Source organism: Penicillium diatomitis (genome assembly GCF_028827545.1).
Source record: "Penicillium diatomitis strain IBT 30728 chromosome Unknown utg000001l_segment0_segment0, whole genome shotgun sequence".
Classification (NCBI taxonomy): domain Eukaryota; kingdom Fungi; phylum Ascomycota; class Eurotiomycetes; order Eurotiales; family Aspergillaceae; genus Penicillium; species Penicillium diatomitis.
In genome coordinates, this window is record NW_026623173.1 from 1738350 (window position 1) to 1762408 (window position 24059).

Sequence of the window (24059 nt, forward strand, 5' to 3'; positions counted from 1 at the left end):
TGTCTCTGATAATGTCAGCACGTTGGCGCCACTGTCTTGCGTAAACCCCCCGCCCCCTTCTTCGGCTCCCTAAGAGTCGCGAGTCATCTCCACCCCTTGATCTGGAAGCAACCGCACCACAGTAACTACTACACGTACACTGACTACATCACTAATAGTGCTACACTACAGGGAGTTCCGGAGTACTACAGTACTACCGACTCGACTAAGCACACCATGCGGGTGAGGGGGTTTCACATCCACCCCGCAAAGCTGCCTTGTGGCCAGGATTCTGATGATCCCCTTGTCTCACACCTGGGTACTGCCGCGCGCCAACCCTCGATCATGATAGCTACATGACTCTGCGACATGAAGGCGTTCGACCCGGGGGAAGTGGAGGACAGGGGAGGAGATGGAACACCGGCGCTGCGATGGCAGTACAGTCACACGGCTACAGTCCTGGCGATAGGTACCTTGCAGTGAGGACCTTGGGATATGACGATCGAAGAAATAATAGACCCCATCTCTCGATGGAAGGAGGGGTCTAGGGGCCAGGCCAGGACGATCAAACTGTCAGAGATGTGTAGCGCTTAGATTGGGTCCTTGACGTTGACAGGTTGCTATCTATGGTACATGCTGGCGCGTAGATTGTCAATCAAAATTGGGGCAGTCCCACATATCATCGACAGAAAGACAGGCTAGCGGGAAGAGTGATACATGATCTGTGTACAGAGTAGTTAGATACATATTTGAACTAGAGGCCCCGCTGGTCCCCATCATTCTGCACGATGAGCGACGGGTGGCACCAGCGATAAGGTGACTTACGTCCTGGTAGGTATGCAAATATACAAGAAAGGGCGCAATATCAGGGTTTAGAAGAGGAATTTCTGCGGTCGCATCGGCTACTTAATTGTGTATGATATAGGTCATATAGGTGTGGACCTTATGTTCACTCCTGATAAGCAAACAGGCGTGGGATCACCTTGGAGAACAGGAAATCACCTTAGTAGATAGTAATACCAAGGTAGTAGTACTAGGTTGGACTTGTGGTTGACCCTACCTGGTATATACAACCCATTGTATAGGAAACGAAGAGGCAGTCACTAAGGCAGACCCGACCTTCAGTTCTAATTATTTCTGATATTCCGCTATTCCCTCATGTTAGACAACATGCGAACCAAGTCTCGGAATAATGCACCGACATTCAAAGACCATGATTGTTGGGACCAAGTGTATACTTCACAACTTCCCAAGTTCACAGTCAACACTGTAGTACTGTTCGGGCTACAGAGAACGCGTTATCTCGACGGCCAACAAAGTTATGGGTCCTCACGAATCATATGTAGCCAGGCCAAAGTTAACAGACAAACTTCTGGCACTCCCACCGCAGCCACATGCATGCCAGCAGGTCAAGCGCCAGTAAACAAAGCAGACCAGCGGCAGCAGCAACCAACCTTGAAAGCAAAGACCCAAAAACCAGAAGCTTACAGGCCCCTCCTGCGCAGCTAGAACACCAGCAACACACCAATCAGCAAAAATCACGCCATTCCTAATCCATGGCGTCATGCAGACCGGAAATAGTGCCGCCGCAGTGTCACTTGATTCGTGATCGCCCTCGACTCCGCTGCGCAGCCCACCGCATGAAGTCTAGCGCGCCACCGGGACCCGCTCCGGGTCGCGACTCGCTGGCTTCAGGCAGGAGCCATTTCTTTTTGGCGCTGTCATGCGATCCAGAGAAAGTTGGATCGTTCATGTTGGCCCAAGGTGGTGTGACTCAGTGGCAGGTACCGTGGTAGTACTGGGGCAGTGACTGTGACTTCACTCAGGCCTGGCACTGTCTCCCAACAGCGGGTACTGTGAGTCTTCTGGTCACCCGCCCAGTCTCCCAGTCATCGATCATTCCAGGTACCCGTGGTACCGGGAGGGGGGAAAGAGAGGCGGTGTCGGCTCGCAGCAGTACGCGCTCGTCCTTCTGATCTAGGGCTTTCGGAGTTACAAGGCCATCTAGCCTTTTGGGCGTCTGGTCTTCGTCCTTTGGGTCTGATGTCCTCTTGGGGACCTTGGACTGTACCCCCCGACCAGCCGAATCTTTTAGTCTGACCCAACCCCAGCACCACTAGGAGTAGACGACTAGTAGTAGTACTACTATCAGTATCATGGACCCATACCATACCATCCTGGTAATGTATAACTATAAGGTGTAATGGTCTCATAAGTTAGATAACTTTGTATACTGTATAGTATATACCTTAGTCGATAGTCAATAGAGTCATGTGTGATTGTGTAATTATACAGTCACAAGAGACCAAATTTACACCGTAGTGACCGTACAATGTACATTGTGCACCACTGCAGGTCCCGTCCATTTGCCGGGCTGCTTCCCCCTAAAAGTGGGTTCCCCCATATATGTCCACCTGTACTAGTTGCCCCAGGCTGCATTGTACCCATTCTGAATTTCTGATAGCCTTCCGGCTTCTCCCAGGAGTCAAATGGTGAGGGGATTTGACTTCACATAAAGTTCAGGATAACAAGCTGTCGGGACTCGGAGCTAACAAAATGGACACCCTCCATGAACCCCAACAATGAGTCTTGATGTAAAGGGAAGAAAAAGAGGTCCGCCCTTACTCGAGGAATTGTACACTTATGTTTCACACCCTCATCTCCATGTCAAACATGGAATGCATTTCCCAGAACAGTGTTATGGTGGCAGGTGGATGGCTGCCTGTCTCATACTGCTATTTAGTATTTAGTATTTACTCTATGTGGTTGCCCCAGCGTACACACGGCTTAAGTCATCACTCCGGCAGATCGGTGGAATTCTTCAAGTACACATATTGCAATGAATGGAGAATGATAGAAAGGTTCCCCCTTGAAGGTGCGACTGCGAGATCGCGACGGCTTTCCTGGGCCCCTGGAATGCCTGGAAGGTTCAGGAGCTGCGCAGAACAACAACGAAGCACGGAGGTCAATCCAGCCGTTACATACTGCACGTATCAGTGCGTGTTTTCCTGCACAATTCCAATGTTCATATTACATAAGTCAGAACTTCGGCCTTGAGCTCCTTTTCTTTGAATTAAGTACTAATCATATACGTGGCATAAGTAACATACTATGTAATGTGTAATGTGTGCTGTGTACCACGTGTAGTTACCTGATGGTAGAAGGCGGAATCACTTGGAGTGTTGGGACTTGGGACCTTGGGAACACTGAACAGTCATTCGGAGAGAGGACCCTCCGAGGACGCCCTCGTAAGCCTGGCCCTTTGATTTTTCGGCGTGTTGATGTATACTTACAGTCTCGCTGTATTATTACCTCGGATTGTTGCTCGCTCGTCAGTGGATTTTTGGGTTCCTTACTCCCGTCCAGCGTGATCCGCCAGACGGCATACAATACCCGTCTCGACGGATGCGCCCGGTTGCGAGGAGACCTTGTGTGTGCACCGCTCAGGCTCGTTCCCAGGCTTTCATATATATAAATCAAACAAGCCGTAGCCATGGACCATATGAGTGAACTGCCTTTTCAAGTAGAGTTATCCATTCACATATACATACCCAGCTATGAGCCCTGAGCACCGGAGTTGTACGGTGAATGTTTCCAACCTATGGAACTTGGTCTGTCAAAGGACATGAGTCCATGAGTGCAGTAATACCAAGACTGGTCGGTTCCATACATAGGCCGTATCACGTCATGGACGTAACAATCAGGTCCCCTCTCCACCTTTCCACTTTCAGACTCCAGCGTGCCCACTCCCCACTGCATATTGCGCCGCGGCCCCCGTATCTCTCATCACTGCCAATGGAAATGACCACGGTCCTCGGTGTCGATCACCCAGTGACACCCACGAGGTTTGTGACCATACAGTGGTATCAATACGGTCATTCCCCCATCTCTTCCGTCCCTTTCTCTCGGCCTCTCTCCTCTTGTCTCCTCAGTGTCTCCTAAGATTGTCTGGCTCATCTGTCTCCACCCGTGACTCTGGTGACTCCTCGACGTCTCCCCATCTCAACTTCCCGTTCCCGTTCCTTCTCTTGTTCATATCTTCGTCTCGCCATCCCATCACTCACACCTCCTTCTTCTTTCCGTATCCACGCCTCCTCTGCTCTTGCACTTCTTTTGTGACCTCCCATCCGTCCGCCACCGCAACTCTCCCCTGTACCCCAACCACCTTCTCCTCACCATCGGCCCGTCCGGATTGGTGACACACCTACGCTTTTGACCCCCATCGCCAAAGCCTCGCAGTATATCTTCGATTGCTGAGAGAGTTGCCTCTTTCTGCTCCGAGATCTCTGTTCTCGTGCGCCTTCCAAATCGACAACAGACTACGATCTTCTGTGGCATTTGGTGTTGAACGAACCGTTGACACCATTGCTCCGGAAGAAGCCAGAAGTCTCCTATCGCCAGCGTCTGCCTGCTTGGCACGACTATAAATTCCACCTCCGAGACCCCCCCCCTTCGGTGAGCCGTCACTCAATCTCCTCTCAGCTCTTACACACGATTGTCGGGTCTGACTGCTCAAAGATTGATCAGAACGTACCGGGAACCTGGCTTCGAGTGCTTCAACGATTCCAACTTGGAATTGCAAAGGTGCTCCTCCAGGATCCCAGACTCTCACCCTCTCAATCGAGAGCCTCCTCCCCGCTCTCCATTGATCTGTGACAGCCATCTCTTTCTCGACTGTTATATCTACTCCACCAACCTTCATGAATCATTGACTCCGCCGCCTCTTCCTTGAGTCTCAGCAATCCTCGACCCTGAACCTGGTGTTCGCGAGTTCCTTTTCAGTTTCTCTTTTTTCCCGCAAACTTGTCACGATCTTACGCAGCGCAAACTCCTATCTTGTTGTCTTCAGTCTGTTCGACCAGGCCTCCTATCCATCCACTCTGTCCATTCATTCGACAATCTCTTTTCCTTCCTCACCCCCAACCAGGCTCGACGCCATTCCCCTCGACCAATAAAACGACCAACAACACCAAAAACAACCTACCGATGAGCACATAACAGTCCTTCCACCGTTTCCTTACGCATTTTCCCCTGTCATCGTTGCTCGACCACGTCTCGTGCGCGCCTGTTGTCTCCTTTTGTCGATCTCTCTCATTTCCTTTGCCGATATATTACATGACAGCTGGACTTGCTCAGAGAAGTGTCTACCCTTTAGTCCTCTGACCGCCTATATTTCCCGATTCACCGATTGTCTTTCTATCAGACGAAAGGCTTGATCGTTTGTTTCTTTTCTTGACCGTTGGTTCCATCTCTACTAGCCTGGTCGCTCTGTTGACGTTGTTCTGTCCGACTACTTTTTTCATTTTTTTTTGTCCCGCGCAATTTCCTCATTCTTGTTCAATTCATCGAAGCGGTTCATAGATTGTTTCCGATCTTCATTGTTTGAGTCATTGACAGCGCTCATATCTCTTGCTCTCTGTCTGCATCCTGTGCTTCTGACGTTTATCTTTCTTGATCATTCGTGTCCTTCCAAAGGCACAACCACATCGCATCATGTCTATTACCGTGCAGTGTCTCAAGGACAACTTCACCAAGGATGTTCTTCTCGATGGCCGTTTCCGGACCGTGGCTCCCCTCAATCACGGCTCATTTGGCATGGTCTTTCTTGCCACCGACGTGACCACCGGCAACGAGGTGGCCATCAAGTGTTTGGCTAAGTCAACCTCTACTGATCCATCGGCTGCCGATGATCGGTTTGAGGAATTGGAGTGCCACCAGCGCTTTGGCTTCCATTCTAACTTGGTCAACTTGATTCACAACTTCGAGACGGAACACCACACCTATCTGGTCCTGGAATACTGCGCCAATGGTGATCTGTATGAGGCGATCCGGTTAAACCGTGGTCCATTGGAGACCGAGCATGTCCGCGATTTTATGCTTCAATTGATCAGCGCGGTGGAGTTTATGCATGCCAACGGCATTTACCATCGTGATATCAAGCCCGAGAACATCTTCTTGACCCATGAAGGTGTGATGAAGCTGGGCGACTTCGGTCTCGCCACCCGTGAACCCTGGTGTCACGAAGCTTGTGTGGGCAGTGACCGTTACATGGCCCCTGAACAGTATGACCCTGGTTCGACCGGCTACTCCCCCGCCCAGGCGGACGTCTGGTCAATTGGTATCTGCATGCTCAACATTCTGTTCGCGCGGAACCCGTTCGTGACGCCTACTGAGTCGGATGTTCTTTTCGCGGACTACGTGCGCGACCGACAGTCGCTGTTTGACATTTTTCCCAACATGTCTCAAGACACCTTCGAGGTCTTGACTCACTGTCTGGCCATTGACCCCACCAAGCGCTCCTTGTCCGAGGTCCGCCAGTGCATCCTGCGTGCTGTCTCCTTTACCACGGATGATGAGGCCCTGGACGACTTCTGCACCGAGGATCGCGAGGTGGTGGCGGCTACCGTCAACCGCGAGCCTCTTCGCACTCCTTCCATCCAGAGCCCTCACGTCACTCAAGGCGATTCTTTCCCCTGGGCCAAGGCTTTGCAAACCAGCCCTCCCCAGGCGATGCGTCAACTGTCTGTGATTCCCGACAACGAGAGCTACACCGAAGATCTCTTCCCTCCTTCCGAGGTTGGAGGAACTTCTTGGTTCTCGGTGCATGCAGACACTTCATCGCTCGCCTCCGTCTTGGACTCGGCCATGGGTGACTCATTCCAGGCTATGCACTTCGGCCGTCAACGCGAGTGTCCGAAGCTTCCCCGTTCTGATCCCGTTCCTATCACTGGATCCCTCCCGAGTCACGCTGCCAAGCCCTTGCCCTCTCTCTCGATGGTGTTTGGCAAGCCTGGCCAGGATCAAATCTCCAAGAGCTGGAGTGATCTTTGGGATGAGGAAGAAGAAGAATCGGAGAACGAGCAGTCCGCGTTCCAACTACGCCGTGAGCAGAACTCTCGTAGTTGGAGCCAGGAAAGCCAAACCACTCCGATGGCGGGATTGCGCGAGCAGGACTCCGCATCCCCCCTTGATCAATTGAATCTAGATGAACTTCACATCGTGGACCCGGAGCCCGTGGCTCCTCGCGCCATTCCTACCAAGACATGGGACATCGACAGTGACACTGGCACTTCCAACAGTACACCTCGTCCGTTCCATCATGCCCCGTCGTCGCCAAACAAAGCCTCGTCTCATATGGACAAGTGGGCTGAGCTAGGAGATAAGCGCCGTAACTTCAAGACCCGTGAACCTTTTGGTCCACAGCGCGCTGCTGGTAACTGGCGGCGTGATTGGGGTCTTGGCTCCTCTGGATTCGACCATGGATCCCGGACCAAGCGCGAGTCACCTCAAGTCGAGCGTCATCGCCGCGCCTTCCTTGAAAAGGACTGGCGTCGCGATGGCGGTGATGCTTCGAAACGCTCCCCCCATCATTCTCCTCTGAAGCACCTGGCCTACGATGGCAGTCTTGACGAAGATCTCGATCTCGTGGGTGGATGGCACGATCTCCACCTCTAGCACATCACCGACTGAGTTTGGGCTCACCTTGTCACACCTCGAATCTCTTTCCGTCGACCGCCTTTACCGGTCTCCCCTCATAATCGTTCCACAGTCTCATTTGCATCTGGTCCTCTGATATTGAGCTGCGAAAAAAAAGTTCAAAATGTCTCTCATAAACTAATATTGATCAATGCTGTCCTACCCCTGTCTCGACCCCTATTCTTTTCTACCTTTTGAAGTTTTTGTTCTCTGCCGATGCTTCCGCTGATCGCTTCACCCTCGAGGCTTGCCGTTGCAACTCTCGGGACGGGTGGCCTGCACGCAGCTGGTTTGTTCCCCCTACTTCTGTCCCAACCTGTACCATATACGGTTGCGCGCAGTACAGCTTCCAGCTGGAAGACATCGAGCACCCAAAAGATTAGAAGACGGAGCCGAACTGGTTGAGTCCGGTGGTTTGTTTGTTTTTGACCCTTCTCTCTTCTCTCTTCTATTCCTCTATTGGCCTCCACCATGACCCCCTTTTATCTATCCAACATTTATTGCATATGGACTTGTGACGACTCTGAGATGACAACGACGACGGTGAGGCTTTTGTGTGCCAGGGACGTCCCAGACATCTGTTTTGCGAGGTGGAATGTGGACTACTGTATCTGCAACGTGCATTCCTGATTTGACGCGAACCGAACAACAATCGTGTGTACTGTTACTACTTAGGCACCTGGTCCGTCAAAAAGGAAAATTCAATCATCCGCACAGACGAAGTCTTTTAACCCAGTAGCCTCGAGTAATATAGGAACAATAAGTGCCAACTGCCTCAAACACCCGACAGGGTCGACAATTCCGATTTAGATGCCCTGCAGCCGGTGGGTCCCCCTCGACTGCTGAAGTAGTGGGACTCGAACAAGCGGTGGGCGATAGAGAGGACTTGAATCGAGTCAGGAATAAGTGCATGCCACACCAACTTCAGCAACTCAAAAGCCTTCGTTCAGCTGATTGAGCGCCAGCCTGCAGCGGGCCATGCACCTGATGCGGCACTCGTAGCAAAAAAAAAATGAACACACTCAATCTTGCACCACGGATATTTTATCATCCGCGACCCCCAAAAAGCATCGCATAGAATATCCAAAAGATCAAGCTTGCAACATGATTCAATCCATCGGGGTCCGCGCTACGAGACAAGAGCCCGTGCGGCGGTGAGGGAGGCGGTGACCCCAGCCTCCGAGCGGGCGAGATGCCAGCCCACAACTGTGTCGAGCTTAGCCTGCTCGCTTGTGGACACGCCCCTCGAAGCCATCACGAGTCCCGAGTCGCGATAACTGAGATTTTGTTGAACAGAGAGAGAAAGTGGCAACCCAGCGAGTGGGTCTTCATTTACCGCCAGCTCGTCTCAAGCCCAACTAGAGAGATCTAATCTGTCATTATTTTTCCACACGATCAGTTCATTGGAGACACTCTATTGCCCAACAAAACTTCGCCCGTTTTCCTTCGCACGTCACGTACATACTTGCGATCGACCGAACTCGAGACTTCAAGTTCTCGAGGCTGGAGGTTAGAGAATCATGCCTATCACGCCAGACACCCCACGGGCCGGTACATAGATTGGAACAAACGATCGTGGAAAGGGCCCATCACCGCGCGCATTGATCGTCACCAATTTGTCTGGTGAAAGCGGAGGATTGACAGCTTATATACCCGAGTGTTGTGTCCAACTAGCCACCGAGACTGATTTCTTCGCTGCCGACGACTTCGCAGGGCACGACGATGACCCGGCGACTATGGCCTACGTGGCTACAATATGTGGCTGTGATGATGGCTCTTTCTGCCGCGACATGTGGTAATGGTGTCCAAAATGCGACTGGGTGGCACGGAGGCACCATCTCGTCTCGGGACAATGGCCTGGCGCGATCTCCGTGGCAAGCAGAGGCAGCATTATTCCAGTATCCGACGTGCATCGCGAATGATGCAGGGACACAAAATGCGCAGTCAGATCGTCATCGAAGACATCCGAATTTAGCTCAGCCAGTGGTCAAGAATGAGACCGGCGCCGTGACAGGCACGGGGTCTGCTGGCGTGACAGCAGAGACGCCATCATCTGCCGGCGGACCCGAGTCGGACTCCGATGCAGAAACAGACTCCCTCCTCGACAGCTCGAGCTTCTTGTCCTTTGAGGATTGGAAGAAGCAGAATCTGGCGAAAGTCGGCCAGTCGGTCGACAATGTTGGCGGTAGCAGACGCGCGACAGCCGTGGGCAAAGAAGGCCGGCGACAACCTGGCATCAACAATGCGCTAGACTCCTTGGGAGACGACGCGGAGATTGAACTCGACTTTGTCGGATTCGTTGCAGAGTCACCCGAGGCGAGTCCGACGGCGTGGGGAACACCTATCCCATCACAGTCAGCAGCACCGGCGAAGACTGAAGACAACGGAGATGCTCTCACTCTGAGCCCACCGCAACCTGACAGATCACGGCGCAAAGACGCAGGTACCACATGTAAAGAGCGATTTAATTATGCGTCATTCGATTGCGCGGCAACGGTGCTTAAGACCAATCCCGAATGCAAAGGGTCATCGGCTGTGCTCGTGGAGAACAAGGATAGTTATATGCTGAATGAGTGTCGAGCAAACAACAAGTTCCTCATTCTAGAACTTTGTGACGATATTCTCGTTGACACCGTCGTTCTTGCCAATTACGAGTTCTTCAGCTCCATCTTCCACACGTTCCGCGTGAGCGTCTCGGACCGGTACCCCGCGAAACCGGACCAGTGGAAAGAGCTCGGCGTGTTTGAAGCCAGGAATACCCGTGAAGTGCAGGCATTTGCCGTGGAAAATTCTTTGATTTGGGCTCGGTATTTGCGTGTTGAGTTCCTGACCCACTACGGCCATGAATTCTACTGCCCTATCAGTCTCATCCGAGTTCATGGTACCACGATGATGGAGGAATACAAGCACGATGAGAGTGTGAGCCGAGGTGAGACCGAATTCGACGAAGAGGTTAGTGAAATCACAGATGGCACTGAGCCTGTTGATGCCCTGCCGTTTGAGGCTCCCATGGAGGAGTTTGTCGCTGTGAGCTCGAGGCAGGAAGCCAGTAATCAACTATGTCCGAATCCTCTCGCGGAGGTTCTGCTGCACCTTTCGGCAAATGCAACGTTCTGTCCAGTGACTGGAATCTGCGCAATTACAGAAGAGACATCAGATCGCAGTGCGTCCCATGTAGAATCGGATCGTCACATTGAGAAGGCCGTGAATGCCAGTTCTACAGCCGTGCCGGGAGAAGGGCCTTCCACCCCATCCTCAAGGCCACTGCCCCCTCCGAAAGCACCAAAAGTACCCGACGGCCAGCAGAGGTCTGGTGCACAGCACAAGTCTGCAATGTCGCCACCTAAGGTTACCGTGGCCGCACCAGATCATTCTACCCAGGATCCCAAGACCGAAAACACCGGGAAAGCGACGACCTACATTAAAGATGAGCAAACCAATGGCGTCAGTTCCGAACAAGCACGCCCGAGTTCAACTCAACCGCCCCCATCTATTCCTACTACGCAAGAATCGTTCTTCAAATCGGTTCACAAGCGACTGCAAATGCTCGAGTCAAACTCGACGCTTTCACTGCTGTACATTGAAGAGCAATCTCGCATACTTCGTGACGCCTTCAGCAAAGTTGAAAAGCGCCAGCTTGCCAAGACTTCTACATTTCTGGAAAATCTCAATAGTACAGTACTCAATGAATTGAAGGAGTTCCGTGAGCAATATGATCATGTCTGGAAGTCCGTCGCCTTTGAGTTCGAGCATCAGCGTGTTCGGTATCACCAAGAAGTCCAGTCACTAAGCGGACAACTCGGTGTTTTGGCCGACGAACTTGTCTTTCAGAAGCGAGTCATCATGATTCAAAGCATCATGGTACTGTGTTGCTTTGCTGTTGTTCTTTTCTCTCGTGGATCGGTCGGCAATTACATGGAATTCCCCCGTGTCCAGCGCATGGTCGCGCGATCCTACAGCTTGCGATCCACATCGCCACCTTTCGAGACCCCGACTGCGAGCCCCAGTTCTCCCCGAGCGCCTTCCTCCTACCAGGAGCATCCTGTGCATCGAAGGACACTCTCGGACAGCTCTATGTCGCCAGAAGGTTCCAACAGCCCCGACGTAACTTACATTCCACCGACGCCTCCATCGGAAGTCACTCCGGAATTCGCGGAAGTAGACGACGAGAAGCGTCGGAAACCTCCTTCTCCGGAGCTGATGTCCGTGCCTACTTTGGGATCTCCTCATTTCCGATCTCATAGCACTCCGCCCGTACTAAATTCACGAGCTTCGCAATCAAGTCTGCGCGCCGAGGATGAAGACGAGGACGTGATGTACACAAGCTCGAGGGCTTCTGATGCAAATGAAAGAGAGAATTGAAGCCACTCCCTTGTTGAATGATTGTTTCCATTCTTCCTGCATTCATTATTGTGTGTCTGTCCCTTCGCAAGTCGTCTGGTCTTGCGTTTTTTTTATGAATTTTGCATGGCATTGCGGGCATGATTAGTATAAGCATCTTTCTTTTTCTTTTTGGGCGTCCTTATGAGACGTATGGTTACTTTTCACGAAGACCTTGGTGTATCACTCTTTGCCGTTTTGAGATCAACTGGAACACGCAATGCACATAACAAGAATAGCCGTTACGAGCATGCATCGTCTTCGCTGAGGGTCCGAAACTGCGTCATTCCTCCTTTGAGTTTAACTGACCCCGACAACGCCAAATAAACAAACATCTACTTATGACAAATCCAATGTTCGAAATAAGCAGTATGTTCTAGGCGAGTCACAGCACTGTGCGGCTGGAATGTATGTTTTACAGATGTGCGTCATAGACGTCTCGATGGAGCCGGCTCTGGTCGCTTTCTTTGTCTCGTCCCGTGAGGAGGTCATTGAGTGGAATCATCGGCAGGGTTGCCGGGTCAACAATCAACGAAAACGGGGCATTTTTCTCCTTCGGCTGCCACCAACAACACACGTTTTTCTCTTATCCGAACCCACCATTTCCCCTTCTCCAGAGGCTGTGACCTTTTCAATCTCCGCTTCTCATTGCTTCTGTGCATGCTGTATCAAATTGACCCCAGTTCCTACATCTTTGTCTTTTGTTGATCGATCCGAACATCCCATCTACGCTGTCTCATCCGAATCCCCCTTTCTACATTCTCACATATCCTCTCATTCACAATGGACTCAACGACAGCACACACCCAGCCTCTGGCCGATCGTCCCACAAATACGCATCTTGCCAACGCTTCATCTGGCGACAAGTTTGACTCCAAGGCTGATCTGTCATCGATGGATTTCCACCGCCAGGCCCTTCAGGCGAAGCTGGATGGCGGCGAAAAGTAAGTGCTTTCCAGCGCCGATCCTTCTGATCTGATGGCTCGATCGCGACGCCTTCTGGCTCGTAATGGTCTCCGTGATTCGCCTCCAAGAAATAGTCCTTCTGACATTCGAATCGCATCCCTCTAGACAGTCAAACGCCTACGTTTCTCCATCGGACGATATCATGAGCCCCTGTACGAAGAAGTTGAGCGACATCAAGAGCAAGCGGTTCAAGAAGTAAGTGTTCGCAATGCTTATCTGCATGGGAGGATGAGATTTGGACACCTGAGCACAGCTGGGACTCGACGCTAACGTGTCTCGAACAGCGCTGGCAAGCCTCAGTCTCTCTTCGCAAAGCTGGGCAAGAAGAGTTACGAGCAATCATCAGCTGGGCAGACTCAAGCCACTGATTAGACGGTCCAATGCGTTTCCAGTGTGCAATACATTGCTCTTTGTCGGATGAACTGTCGTTGAATATTCCGCCCACTCGATGGTGTTGGCCTCGGGAGAAGCCCGATTGCTGGGGTGCTGGTCGCTTGTCAGCTATCCTGGAAGTGACCTCTCCTTGAGGCCAGTGGGAAGATGTCTTCACTTGGGACCTCTTTCCACATAGTCCGTCCGTTGACGAAAGTCTTGAGCGAGTGCTTCGGTCTTTAAGGGCAGGCTTGCGGTTATCATTGCTCGCATATACTGGCTCCGTTTCTTTTTTTTGATGACCCGCAATGCCCTTTCTGTGACTTCTCTTCTTCCTCTTTTCTCTACCTTTTACTTCGACCCGTTCCCTCTTTGGTTTTTTGTGTGTTTATTTCGTTGGTTCTTTTGGTCGGGTTAGGGGTGCAGGACTATTCGTTGGAACTTTCTCTTCTATTACTTCTCTGGATGGTATATTTGGTCAATCGTACATTAGCAATTGATCCGACCGGACTTCCTGCGAGATTCAAAACGTCTTCTCGTGTTTCGTCGTCACTCTGGCAATGTCAATTTCATCTGTCAAGAAAAGCTCTCTGAGGACTATGCGAGTTGCGGTGGCGTTTAGTAGGTTTGTATCATTCGGTCCACTGGCCGAGGCAGCCGGCCGAGATGACAAACGCCCCTCGGCGGCTGAAGTGACAACATGACCGTAGAGCGACCGGACTTCCATTGCCTCAAATTCATTGCAATCTGGTCAACTGGCTCGGTGTGATCATTTGCACGATTCAGATAACTGATCGACGATCAGGATGCTAACATACCCCGGATCTTGCCCTCCGTTCTTGGGTCAACCCTAACAGTGGTGCTGGTACCTCCTGTCCAACAAGAGGAATAGTCTTCCACCGAGGGGCCGAGGCAAAAGCCCCCCAGTTGCTCGGCTTCTCCACAACATCTTCTCCGCAATTAGTCAATTCACTCGGATCTTATATTCAGCTAGTTAGACCCTTTGCTCTCGGCTGTTCTCCTTTTAAGATCACGTCCTCCTTCTCTTTACTGCTCTCGAAAGAAGTACTTCCTCCCCATCCCCCCCCTACACACATACACATCATGTCTGCTTCTTCACGCATCCCCGTCATCGCTCAGCCCTTTGTGAGCGATCGGGCCAAGAAGACTCTCGATCTGGTAAGGGCATTCTCCCTCCTTCTGCTCCTGCTCCTCCCCAGAGATTTAAATCAAGTCATTTATATACATGACCATACAGCTGACACGAACGGACTTGCTTGGATAGGTCGAGGAGTTCGTCGAGAAAGAGTGTATCCCCGCCGAGGCTGTCTTCAGTGCCCAGCTGGGCGAAGGCGAGAAGCGATGGCAAACCACCCCCGCCGTCATGGAGGAGCTCAAGGCCAAGGCCAAGAAGCTCGGTCTGTGGAACATGTTCTTGGCTAAGAGCCACTTCAAGGAGGGTGCTGGCTACAGCAATGTCGAGTATGGTCTGATGGCCGAGATTCTCGGTAAGAGCAAGGTTGCTTCCGAGGTATGTGTTTCCCACAATCTTCTTGGGGGAGGGGGTATGGGGAACAACGGAGAGACCTCTTTGGGTCTGCCAGACTCCCTTGGCAACGAGCCCCAGGATAAGAAATGATTCGGTCTGATGTGTGATGCTAGGCTACGAACAACGCTGCCCCAGATACTGGCAATATGGAGGTATTGGCCAAGTACGGTAATGAGGCTCAGAAGAAGGAGTGGCTGGCCCCTCTGCTCGAAGGCAAGATTCGCTCTGCTTTCCTGATGACCGAGCCCGATGTTGCTTCGAGTGATGCTACCAATATCGAGTTGGAGATTCGTCGCGAGGGCAATGAATATGTCTTGAATGGCTCGGTGAGTTCTTGAGAATTTAAACAACACCCTCGCCCTCTGGATAAGCAGTCTTGCTTGCTTGGTTCCGTCTGCCATTTCCATATCAAGTTTAGCACTAACGTTGATTGACCGGCTTTTGTAGAAATGGTGGTCTTCTGGCGCCGGCGACCCCCGCTGCAAGGTCTATCTCGTCATGGGCAAGTCCGACCCCAAGAACAAGGATACCTATCGTCAGCAGTCCGTCGTCCTGTGCCCAGCGGACGCCCCCGGTGTGACTATTCACCGCATGTTGCACGTCTACGGCTACGACGACGCCCCCCACGGTCACGGCCACATCACCTTCAAGAACGTGCGCCTGCCTCTGTCCAGCATGGTCCTCGGCGAGGGCCGCGGATTCGAGATCATCCAGGGCCGTCTGGGTCCCGGCCGTATTCACCACGCCATGCGCACGATCGGCGCCGCCGAGAAGGCCCTCGAATGGATGATCGCCCGTGTCAACGATGAGCGCAAGAAGACCTTTGGCAAGCCCTTGTCTTCTCACGGCGTCATCCTCGAGTGGATCGCCAAGTCCCGCATCGAGGTCGACGCTGCGCGTTTGATCGTCCTCAACGCCGCTATCAAGATCGACCAGGGGGATGCCAAGGCTGCTCTGAAGGAGATTGCCGAGGCCAAGGTCCTGGTCCCCCAGTCAGCCTTGGCTATTATTGATCGCGCCGTCCAGGCTTATGGTGCTGCTGGTGTCTGCCAGGACACTCCTCTTGCGTATATGTGGGCTGGTATCCGGACACTGCGTATCGCCGACGGTCCCGATGAGGTTCACCTGCAGCAGATGGGTCGCAGGGAGAATGAGTCCCGCAAGAAGGACGTCATGGCCAAGTTGAAGTGGCAGCAGCAGGAGTCTGATCGTCTCCTGATTGCTTCCGGTTTCAAGTCCAAGAGTCATCTTTAGAGCGCTGTTTTACGTGATTTGAGAAGCTCGAAGAGCCGTGATATAAATGAGTTTCTATCTGAAAATTAGGTAGAACAAGACTTTGGCAATGATATCCAAATGAACAAGCGTCAGACTGAACCTGAACGATTTCTTGACCTACACCCAATGTGCCGCTCTGAGTGTTTTGTCATCACATCACCAAGACTCTAAGGGAGAACTTCGATGAATTTCAGAATCATTCGGTATGTGCATTGAAACCATGCTAGAATAATCGCAAATTCTCCCAAACACCTGTAAATGTCGAATCAAAAAAAACACCCCCCTCCAGCACGACTCAATCGCCGAATCTGTCACCATCAGCCTCCACAGGAGATGGCATGATGTCAATGTGTAGATGGAAAAGGGGAAAGTAGGGGGTCATAAAGGAAAAAAAGGACAATCATCTCAAACGGGGAATCCGAGGCATAAACATCCATCTCGACTCGCCGGCCGAGGTTCAAATCAGGACGTGACAAGCGAGCGCGTAGCGCGTAGACAAGGAAATACCAGCAGAAGGACTTTTCAGGGGGGCGAAATTCAGATTTAGTAGAAATCCTCGGTCTCCTCGCCATTGTTGCGCTTAGCCTTGGCACGACGCTTGTTGCCTTTGAAGTGCTTCTTCGAGCTGGCCGTGCCTCGAACCTCGGACACATCCACACCCCGCTCTAGGGCGATCATCATTCGTTCCTTGCGTCCAGTGAGGTTTTGGCGAATTTGCTGACCCTGTTCGGTGTACTTGTGGTTGAAAGGCATATTAATACGGCCAGCGGAGGGGCCGGTAGCGGTGCCGAAGAAGCCACTGTCGAGGGTGCGTGATCGCAGGCCAGGTGCATTATCAACTGGCGGGGCTGTGAACTGTGAGATATCAGGCTCGGCAGCGACAACTTCGAGCTCATTGTTGGCGATTGGGTCGTTGTCGGGGTCCACGGTGGTCTTGGCAAGTAGTGCCTGGCGCTTAGGAGGGAGATGGGCAATATCGTACAGCTCATAATTAAAAGCGTGAGGGTCGGTGGGGGTCTCGCCCAATGGCACGGGTGGCGGATGGACGAAAAGGAGTTTGCCGTTTACGTAGTCCTTCAGCACATATCGCGCAGCGCGAGACTCATCCGGTTGTCCAAGACCTTGCGTCGAGAAACCACGAGCTCGCGCATATGCCCGAAGAAGCTCGCTGGCAGTTGGGATTCCAGTACCGCCCTCCTCGATGGGACGAGTGCGGATCTTCACGCCGTAAAGATTCTCAATGAAGTGCTTGGGGATACGCTGGGCAACCAGTCCAGCGGGACCTGTGAACTCGCGTTGCTGATCGATCGGAAGTACACCATTTACCACCAAGTCGGCCTTAGTCGTCGCAAAGTTGGGGAAAACAAGACCAGGACAATCACAAAGCATGATTTCCGGAGACAGGTAAAGCGTTTGGAAGTGCTTGGTCTTACCGGGGGTGGCAGAAACCGACACCTTCTTGGCTCCCAACAAGGCGTTAATGGTACTCGATTTACCGACATTCGGATAGCCGACCAGACCGATAGTAGTCTTGCCCTTGGCTGGAGCATCGGGGTTTGATCCATCTGCCAAAGACTCCGGCGAGTTGGCCAAGAAAAGCGCTTCCAGCTCATCGACATCAAGAATGTGTGGGCCTAATGACTTCTCGGGGTCGGCAAGCGCTGCAGCGAATTCCTCGCCAGCCTCCTGCTCAAGTTCTTCCTCCTCGTCCTTCTCCTCCTCATCTTCAACCTTCAAGTTCTTAGTAGACTTCGCCAAATCCTCATCCTCTTGAGACTCTTTCAACATCTCAGCCTCCATCTTCTCCTTGGCCAGATGAGCTGAGAAGAAACGGAAATTGATATTGTGTCTCTCGAAGTAGTCAGCCCATGCTTCCCGCTGCTTCTGAGTCAACATATCGGCCTTATTGACGAGTAGCAAGTTCTTCTTGCGGGGGTCAATCTCCTTGACGTAGTTTTCCAAGTCCTCGGAGCGAAATTGGAGAGGGTTACGAGCATCGACAATCTGCACCACAAGGTCAGATCGCTCAATGACACGCCATAGTTGACGCCAAACTTCCAAGTTGCGCTCAAAGGGAGTCATCAAGAGATCGTTATTTTCCTGCAGCTCCGCGAGGCCACGACGCCAGTTCAACAAACTTTCACGTTCCATCGTTTCCAACTGTTGCGGTGTCGTCGTAGAGTCCCACTTTGGTCGTCTGGGTACAGTCAGGCGTCCCTTGTTCTTCTCATGTTTCTTGACGGCGTTCTTCTCCTCAGAGGCGGAGAGGAGGTACGGGTTCTTCTGATCAGAGTGAATGATCTTGACGTTGTTGATTTTTTCAGCGGTGAAATCGGTACCTGCCAGCTCGGCGGTGCTGAGGAATTCATCGAGAGCGGCTTGTTCGGTGATCGAACGCATCTTCACCCATGATGCTTCCTGGGCTTCATTTGTGATGTAGGTCTCACCCAGCATATTCTTGCGGGCAATAGCATTGTTGTGCGAGGCCTTTTTCTGGCTTGAGGCTTTTCCCTTGCCAAAACGATCATTCATGAGACTGTTGCCCAGTCCCACTGAGTTTTTGGACTTAGCCAACACCATGATGATGTCTGTATTGGTGTAGCTGTGAACTATAATTGATGGTGGAAAAGACAAAGTTATTTCGACCCCGCCTGAAAATCGGAAATCTTTTGGATTAATCAGACGGCCCCGCGGATAAGATAACGATGACTCAGCACGCTATCCTAGATGGCAAATTTCTCAAGATAGACCAATCTTGCGGAGGGGTAGGGAAAATATAGTCTATTAGCTTTGGAGAATTGTGAGGCTTATGGGATAAAGTACTCCGCTTCATTTTGAACAAGACTCATGCTCAGGGTTCTCCCATCTTGAGATTTGAAGTCAATGAGGACCCGAGGGGCTCAGGCAGCGATAAGCCCCACGTGACCCTATCTATCCCACTTTTTCTTTTTTTTCTTTAGGAGCGCAACAAAGGGAGAAGCATTTGGCTCTGTTCGCGAACACAGATCAAACGTCAAAATGCCTCCCCGCCAGTGGATGTAAGCATATTTAAGGTGACTCGTAAATCAATTTCAAGGTGATACTGACTTCGATTTCAGTGACAAGAAAAATGCGACGACTTATCAACTTTTCCATCGTTCTCAGCAAGACCCGCTGATCCATGATCCTCAAGCCGAGGATCGCGTGCTGCACCAAGTCGGTGGCCCTGCGCCCTCTTCCTCGACTGCTTCCACTTCGTCCCAGAAACCTTCCCGAAATCTGTCAGAGCTTCAATCCGAGTTCAAAAATCAAGCAATTCGCCGTAATGAGGGTGAAGCCGCAAATTTCGGCATCTACTACGATGATACCAGATATGATTACATGCAACATCTGCGTGAACTCGGCACCGGCGGTGGCGATGCACACTTCGTTGAGGCCAAGGTTGAAAAGGGCAAGGGCAAGGACAAACCCATGAAGTTGGAGGATGCCTTGCGTCAAGTCTCTTTGGATGATTCTCGAAGCCAGTACGGTTCACAGTTTGGTGACATGCGCTCGACTGCCTCGTCGTACATTCGCAAGCCAACCTATCAGGATCAGCAAGATGTTCCCGATGCGATTGCTGGTTTCCAGCCCGATATGGACCCCCGTCTGCGCGAAGCCCTGGAGGCTTTGGAAGATGAGGAATATGTCGACGATGATGGCGAGGATCTGTTTGGCGAGTTGACCAAGGAAGGCGAGGAGTTGGACCCAGGTGACTGGGAGGATACTTTGTTCGACGAGGAATACGACGAGGGCTGGGAGTCGGACGCCACAGAGAAGGCACCTGTTCAGAGGAACACAACGGATGTTCTACGAACTACTCAGGGTGAGGCGATGCCGAAGGAGTCCCTCGAACCGGGCGAGATGCCTGAGCACGACGTACCTGCCCCGGATACGCAGCCCGATACCCAAGGATGGATGCACGAGTTCGCGAAGTTCAAGAAAGATGCCAAGACAGGCAAGGCCCCCGTCCCAGCTGCGCCAACGATTGCGCCCTCGGAGCAGCAGACCGTGGCATCTACTGCCTTCACAGTTGGCGGCACTCCAATTCGTCGCAAGAAGCGCAAGGGTGCTTTGACTAATCCTTCCGCTTACTCCATGACTTCGTCGGCCCTCGCTCGGACTGAGGGTCATCGATTGCTGGACGATCGGTTTGAAAAGGTTGAGGCCTTGTACTCGCTCGATGAGGAAGACGAATACGACGACAACATGTCCATGGTCAGCGGTATGACCGGAGCCACCGGCATGACGGGCATGTCAACTGCATCCTCAACTGCGCCTAGTCTTGTCGATGCCAATGGCGCGGCTATGTCGCGAAGCGATTTCCACAATGTCATGGATGACTTCCTCGCTGGCTGGGACGACAACACCAGTGCTCAAGCCAAACGCAAGGGCACAAAGTTCAAGCGCGGCAAGAACGGCAACGAAGCAATTGGTATCCGCATGCTCGACGAGGTGCGATCTGGGCTTGGTCCCGCTCGCTTTTCGGCTGGCAGCGGGCGAAAGGTCCCAGGCAGGGCTTAGGTGGATGGAGGAATGTTGACATGATACGACCCGATAATGGACCCACTACCCCATCGCGACACGGAGTTTAGGAACGCATTGGTTTTTCTCTTCTTTTGATATATCTCTCGGTATTAGTTTTGGCATTTGCGATTGGTATAGGACACCGGTAGAAGCCGAAAAGTCATTCCCTGTTATTTCACTTATATCATGAACAATTACAGTATGATTCAGTTGTACTTTTTCACAACTTCTGGCGCAGTACAGAGTACAAGCCAAGTCATCAAGCATTTAGTCCTCTAGGTCGACGGCGCGATCAGTTGATCGTAGGATATGACTCAGCAATAGTGAGACTGGAGTTCTCTTCAACAGTGTCCAAGGTCCCTACGGGGTGTCCAACAATAAAGGGTTGCGAATGCACGTCTATAAGACATAAGAATGAGGCATGAGAAAAAGCAACTATTCAGTTGCTCGAGTCTATCTTACAGCACACAAAGCGTATGAACATATAGCTTCTAAACACAAGATTATAGGGCACCGCCGACCTTTTCAACGATCCACATAGCAAGCCGCACGTTCCAGCCAACACGCCTTTCAGTGCGCATGAGGTCTTCCCTCGAAATCTGCTTCGAATCATTCTGCAGCCACTGCGTCTCCTCGCCGAGCCTCTGTTTGAGATCTTGGTCATTCGTGACAACGACTGCCCCGACCTCAAGATCCAGACTGTAGCTTCGCTTCGTGTAATTGCTGCTTCCCACAAAGGTGAGGCTGGGGTTCTCTTCACTCGGCAATGTGACCCAAAGACCCTTGGCATGATAGGTCCACCCATCTGGCTTGCCCACAGTACCCCGACGCCATTCCTTCAGCTGGATGAAGTTCGTCGCCTGTGCAGCAGCGACACGGTCCAGGAAACGCGCGGAAAGGTGGGTGTAGGCCGCGGGCAGCATGCCAGATACACCTGGAGAGCCATAGAATCCATTAGCCCAAGGCGAGGCGGTAAGGACTGTGCCCCTTGTGGTGGAAGGGTTGGTGGTCCCACGAGAGGTACTTGAGATCAGCAAGGAAGATAGCTCAGGGTGTATATTGAAGTAGCCAGCAGTGAAGAGCCATCGAGCCCCTGAGAAGGCAGGTACCTCAGCAAGGAGACGAAGTATGTTGGTGACAGCCGGGAACTCAGTAGAGCTGTCGGGTTTCAAGAGTGGTGTAAATTGAGCAACAGGATAAACGAAAGTCTTGTTGGAGGAAGAGAACGTGGCGGACGTCTCTTGAGAAGCTTGAATGAGAGGTCGAAGTCTATTTGAAGCGCTCTCGACAAAACGTTCCGGATCGTCCAATGGCGAAGGACCGGCATTCGCAGTGGGCCAGTCCAAAAGATACCCGGAGGTGTGATGAGGGTCCGGCAAGACTTGGAAGCTTAAGCTGCAAACTCCGTGGTGAACTCCAGCAAAGTAGTCAGTCAAATCCTTGGACTGGAAAACATGATATCGGTCGAGTCGATTCGTGAAGTAGTCCTCTGATAGATTCGCGCTAGGGTTGGCGTCAGTTTAACGGTCTCGATGTTCTCTTAAAAGCGACGCACCCTGAGAGTATAATCTCGTCATCCACACCATACAGCTTCATATGCTGCAAGCCCCAACCTTCATTGATACGTTTAGGTATCCATTTCTTCCTTACTCCAGTTAAGTTCGGCGTGTGGAACATCCGAATGTCAACTCGATCCGCGCCATATTTTGAGACCAATGAGCAGAGAAGCGATGCGCAAGAAGGGTTTGGGGTCTCCCGTGTCCCTCTCAGAGCGTCTGTGAGGATTGAAACTCGTAGGTTCGGATTGTCGCGAAGAGCATCAGATATTGTCTCAATCAACTCATACTCCGTCTTGCCAATGTAAAGTGTAGAAAGATAGATGCGACGCTTTGCGTTTCGAATTTTGCTCTATAGAAGAGAACGTAAGCTTTAATACGGATGCACAGTTTGCATTGATCAGTCAAATAACAAACCTTTAAAGTATAGTAGAAATTGGCAGGTGAGTCAAGAATAGTGATTTGCGAGGCTGGCACCTCAAATCGGGGTGCAATGCGATCAAGCTCGACTGTAAGTCCTCCGAGAGGTGAGGAAATTGGCGCCGCAGCTGCACTGGTGCCAGTCTGCGTAGTAAAGCTGCGATCACATAATTTTCTCTTCGTAATCTGACGCCGAGTGAGGCAACGGAGAGTCTGGCCTCCAATACGACCAAACATGTTTATTCTTGACTGCGGCGAAGGGTGGGTTGCTTGATCGGGAAAGTGACCAATGAGCGTGCAAACAATGCAAACTGTCCGGCTTCAGACCTCATCTTCCACACGCCCTCTCGTTGAGCTCGTAGACCCCATTCACTTCAATCGCACCGCAAATATGTCCACCGTATTGAGGACGCTGCGCAACTTGCGCCGAATTGGTCTGAAGGTTCGTCTCGCACTTGACCTGTAGTATTTGTCTATAGGGGTACTAACGCAGAAGTACAGGACTATGCCCACCAAATGCAGGTACGACTCCCGTCGAACCCAGAATAGCCGGACTCTCTTAGCGGAATGGATTGACTCACTCGACACTTGTTGGTCTGCGCACTAGAATATCGGTTCGTGTAACTCATGTCGATCAAGAGCGCCATCCATACTGACGCGGAACCCACGATAGGTGACACCAAAGCCGGAACTCTGATCGGAACCGATCGCTTCGGTAACAAGTTCTACGAGAACATGGAAGAAGAGTTGCCTCGTAAGACCTCCCTCACACTAGGTGGACCTCCGGAAGCATGAAAGAGATTTGGAGCGCTGAAGAAATGTCTTGTGTACAGTTCGGACACGATGGGTCGATTACAAGGTCAACTGGCCCGAGTATCAGCCCGATCACATTGAACCGGGCTGGTGAGTGTATTCCCAGAGTCCCGTCCTCTAAATCCTGGCTTGTGTCTCAGTACTGACGCGGCTTACAGGCACGCTTGGATCTCCTACATGGTCGATACACCTCCAGTTGCAGACAAGCTTCTTCAACCAGGTCAGCGTGCCTGGGAGATTCCTGAGCACCGCGTTAATCCAACCGCGAGCCGTGCTGCCTTCAAGACATACTCCACGTACGTTAAAGCCACTGCTGTTCATTTCGAACACCACTTCGATCGATCAACTGATGATTTGCTTCAGCACTCGTCCTAAGTACTCCGCCTGGACCCCTGTGGCTGCTCCGCGGTAAAGTTGCATGTCTTGATCCATTTTCAGTAAGACAAACAGGCGTGCCTTCCATTGACCCAATTTCATGAGCTTTTCCTCCCGAAACAGTTCGAACACCTAGAGTAGTTCCGAACGATGTACATATAGTTGCCCTTGCAGTAACTTCACCAAAGTGTAGTATCGAAACTTTGAGATTAATATCTGTATTCCATTCAAAACGGCACCTTTCTCCACGTGTACTGGTTCGCCAACATTTGCAAGGCCGGACAATGCAGAGCGCTTGTGTATGTCAGGCATTGAAGTGGTATGTCAAACTAATATGAGTGAATCTGGGAGCA

The 24059-nt window shown here is 51.7% G+C and overlaps 8 protein-coding genes across 8 annotated transcripts; 6 read left to right on the plus strand and 2 right to left on the minus strand.

The window, feature by feature from the left end:
• Window positions 1-5472: 5472 nt before the first annotated feature.
• N7539_000508 (putative serine/threonine protein kinase) lies at window positions 5473-7434 on the plus strand (the record flags this gene model as incomplete). Its single annotated transcript, XM_056930112.1, has 1 exon — window positions 5473-7434. The coding sequence occupies one exon, from the start codon at window positions 5473-5475 to the stop codon at window positions 7432-7434; it is 1962 nt and encodes a 653-aa protein (XP_056794405.1).
• A 1743-nt stretch (window positions 7435-9177) lies between these two features.
• N7539_000509 (Sad1/UNC domain protein) lies at window positions 9178-11817 on the plus strand (the record flags this gene model as incomplete). The annotated part of the gene is made up of 1 exon (XM_056930113.1): window positions 9178-11817. One exon carries the CDS (start codon window positions 9178-9180, stop codon window positions 11815-11817), a length of 2640 nt encoding a protein of 879 aa, XP_056794406.1.
• Window positions 11818-12618: 801 nt separating this feature from the next.
• On the plus strand, window positions 12619-13173 carry N7539_000510 (Spo12 family protein; the record flags this gene model as incomplete). The annotated part of the gene is made up of 3 exons (XM_056930114.1): window positions 12619-12779; window positions 12907-12996; window positions 13086-13173. 3 exons carry the CDS (start codon window positions 12619-12621, stop codon window positions 13171-13173), a joined length of 339 nt encoding a protein of 112 aa, XP_056794407.1.
• Window positions 13174-14277: 1104 nt separating this feature from the next.
• Window positions 14278-15976, plus strand: N7539_000511 (uncharacterized protein; the record flags this gene model as incomplete). Its single annotated transcript, XM_056930115.1, has 4 exons — window positions 14278-14352; window positions 14459-14704; window positions 14836-15048; window positions 15170-15976. The coding sequence occupies 4 exons, from the start codon at window positions 14278-14280 to the stop codon at window positions 15974-15976; spliced, it is 1341 nt and encodes a 446-aa protein (XP_056794408.1).
• A 564-nt stretch (window positions 15977-16540) lies between these two features.
• N7539_000512 (ribosome biogenesis GTPase LSG1) lies at window positions 16541-18577 on the minus strand (the record flags this gene model as incomplete). The annotated part of the gene is made up of 1 exon (XM_056930116.1): window positions 16541-18577. The coding sequence occupies one exon, from the start codon at window positions 18575-18577 to the stop codon at window positions 16541-16543; it is 2037 nt and encodes a 678-aa protein (XP_056794409.1).
• A 438-nt stretch (window positions 18578-19015) lies between these two features.
• Window positions 19016-20539, plus strand: N7539_000513 (ribosome biogenesis protein LTV1; the record flags this gene model as incomplete). The annotated part of the gene is made up of 2 exons (XM_056930117.1): window positions 19016-19035; window positions 19096-20539. The coding sequence occupies 2 exons, from the start codon at window positions 19016-19018 to the stop codon at window positions 20537-20539; spliced, it is 1464 nt and encodes a 487-aa protein (XP_056794410.1).
• Window positions 20540-21045: 506 nt separating this feature from the next.
• On the minus strand, window positions 21046-22755 carry N7539_000514 (CDP-diacylglycerol--glycerol-3-phosphate 3-phosphatidyltransferase; the record flags this gene model as incomplete). The annotated part of the gene is made up of 3 exons (XM_056930118.1): window positions 21046-22045; window positions 22098-22450; window positions 22516-22755. 3 exons carry the CDS (start codon window positions 22753-22755, stop codon window positions 21046-21048), a joined length of 1593 nt encoding a protein of 530 aa, XP_056794411.1.
• A 154-nt stretch (window positions 22756-22909) lies between these two features.
• N7539_000515 (complex I NDUFA12 subunit family protein) lies at window positions 22910-23743 on the plus strand (the record flags this gene model as incomplete). The annotated part of the gene is made up of 6 exons (XM_056930119.1): window positions 22910-22960; window positions 23020-23040; window positions 23158-23272; window positions 23352-23421; window positions 23490-23627; window positions 23695-23743. The coding sequence occupies 6 exons, from the start codon at window positions 22910-22912 to the stop codon at window positions 23741-23743; spliced, it is 444 nt and encodes a 147-aa protein (XP_056794412.1).
• Window positions 23744-24059: the final 316 nt, after the last annotated feature.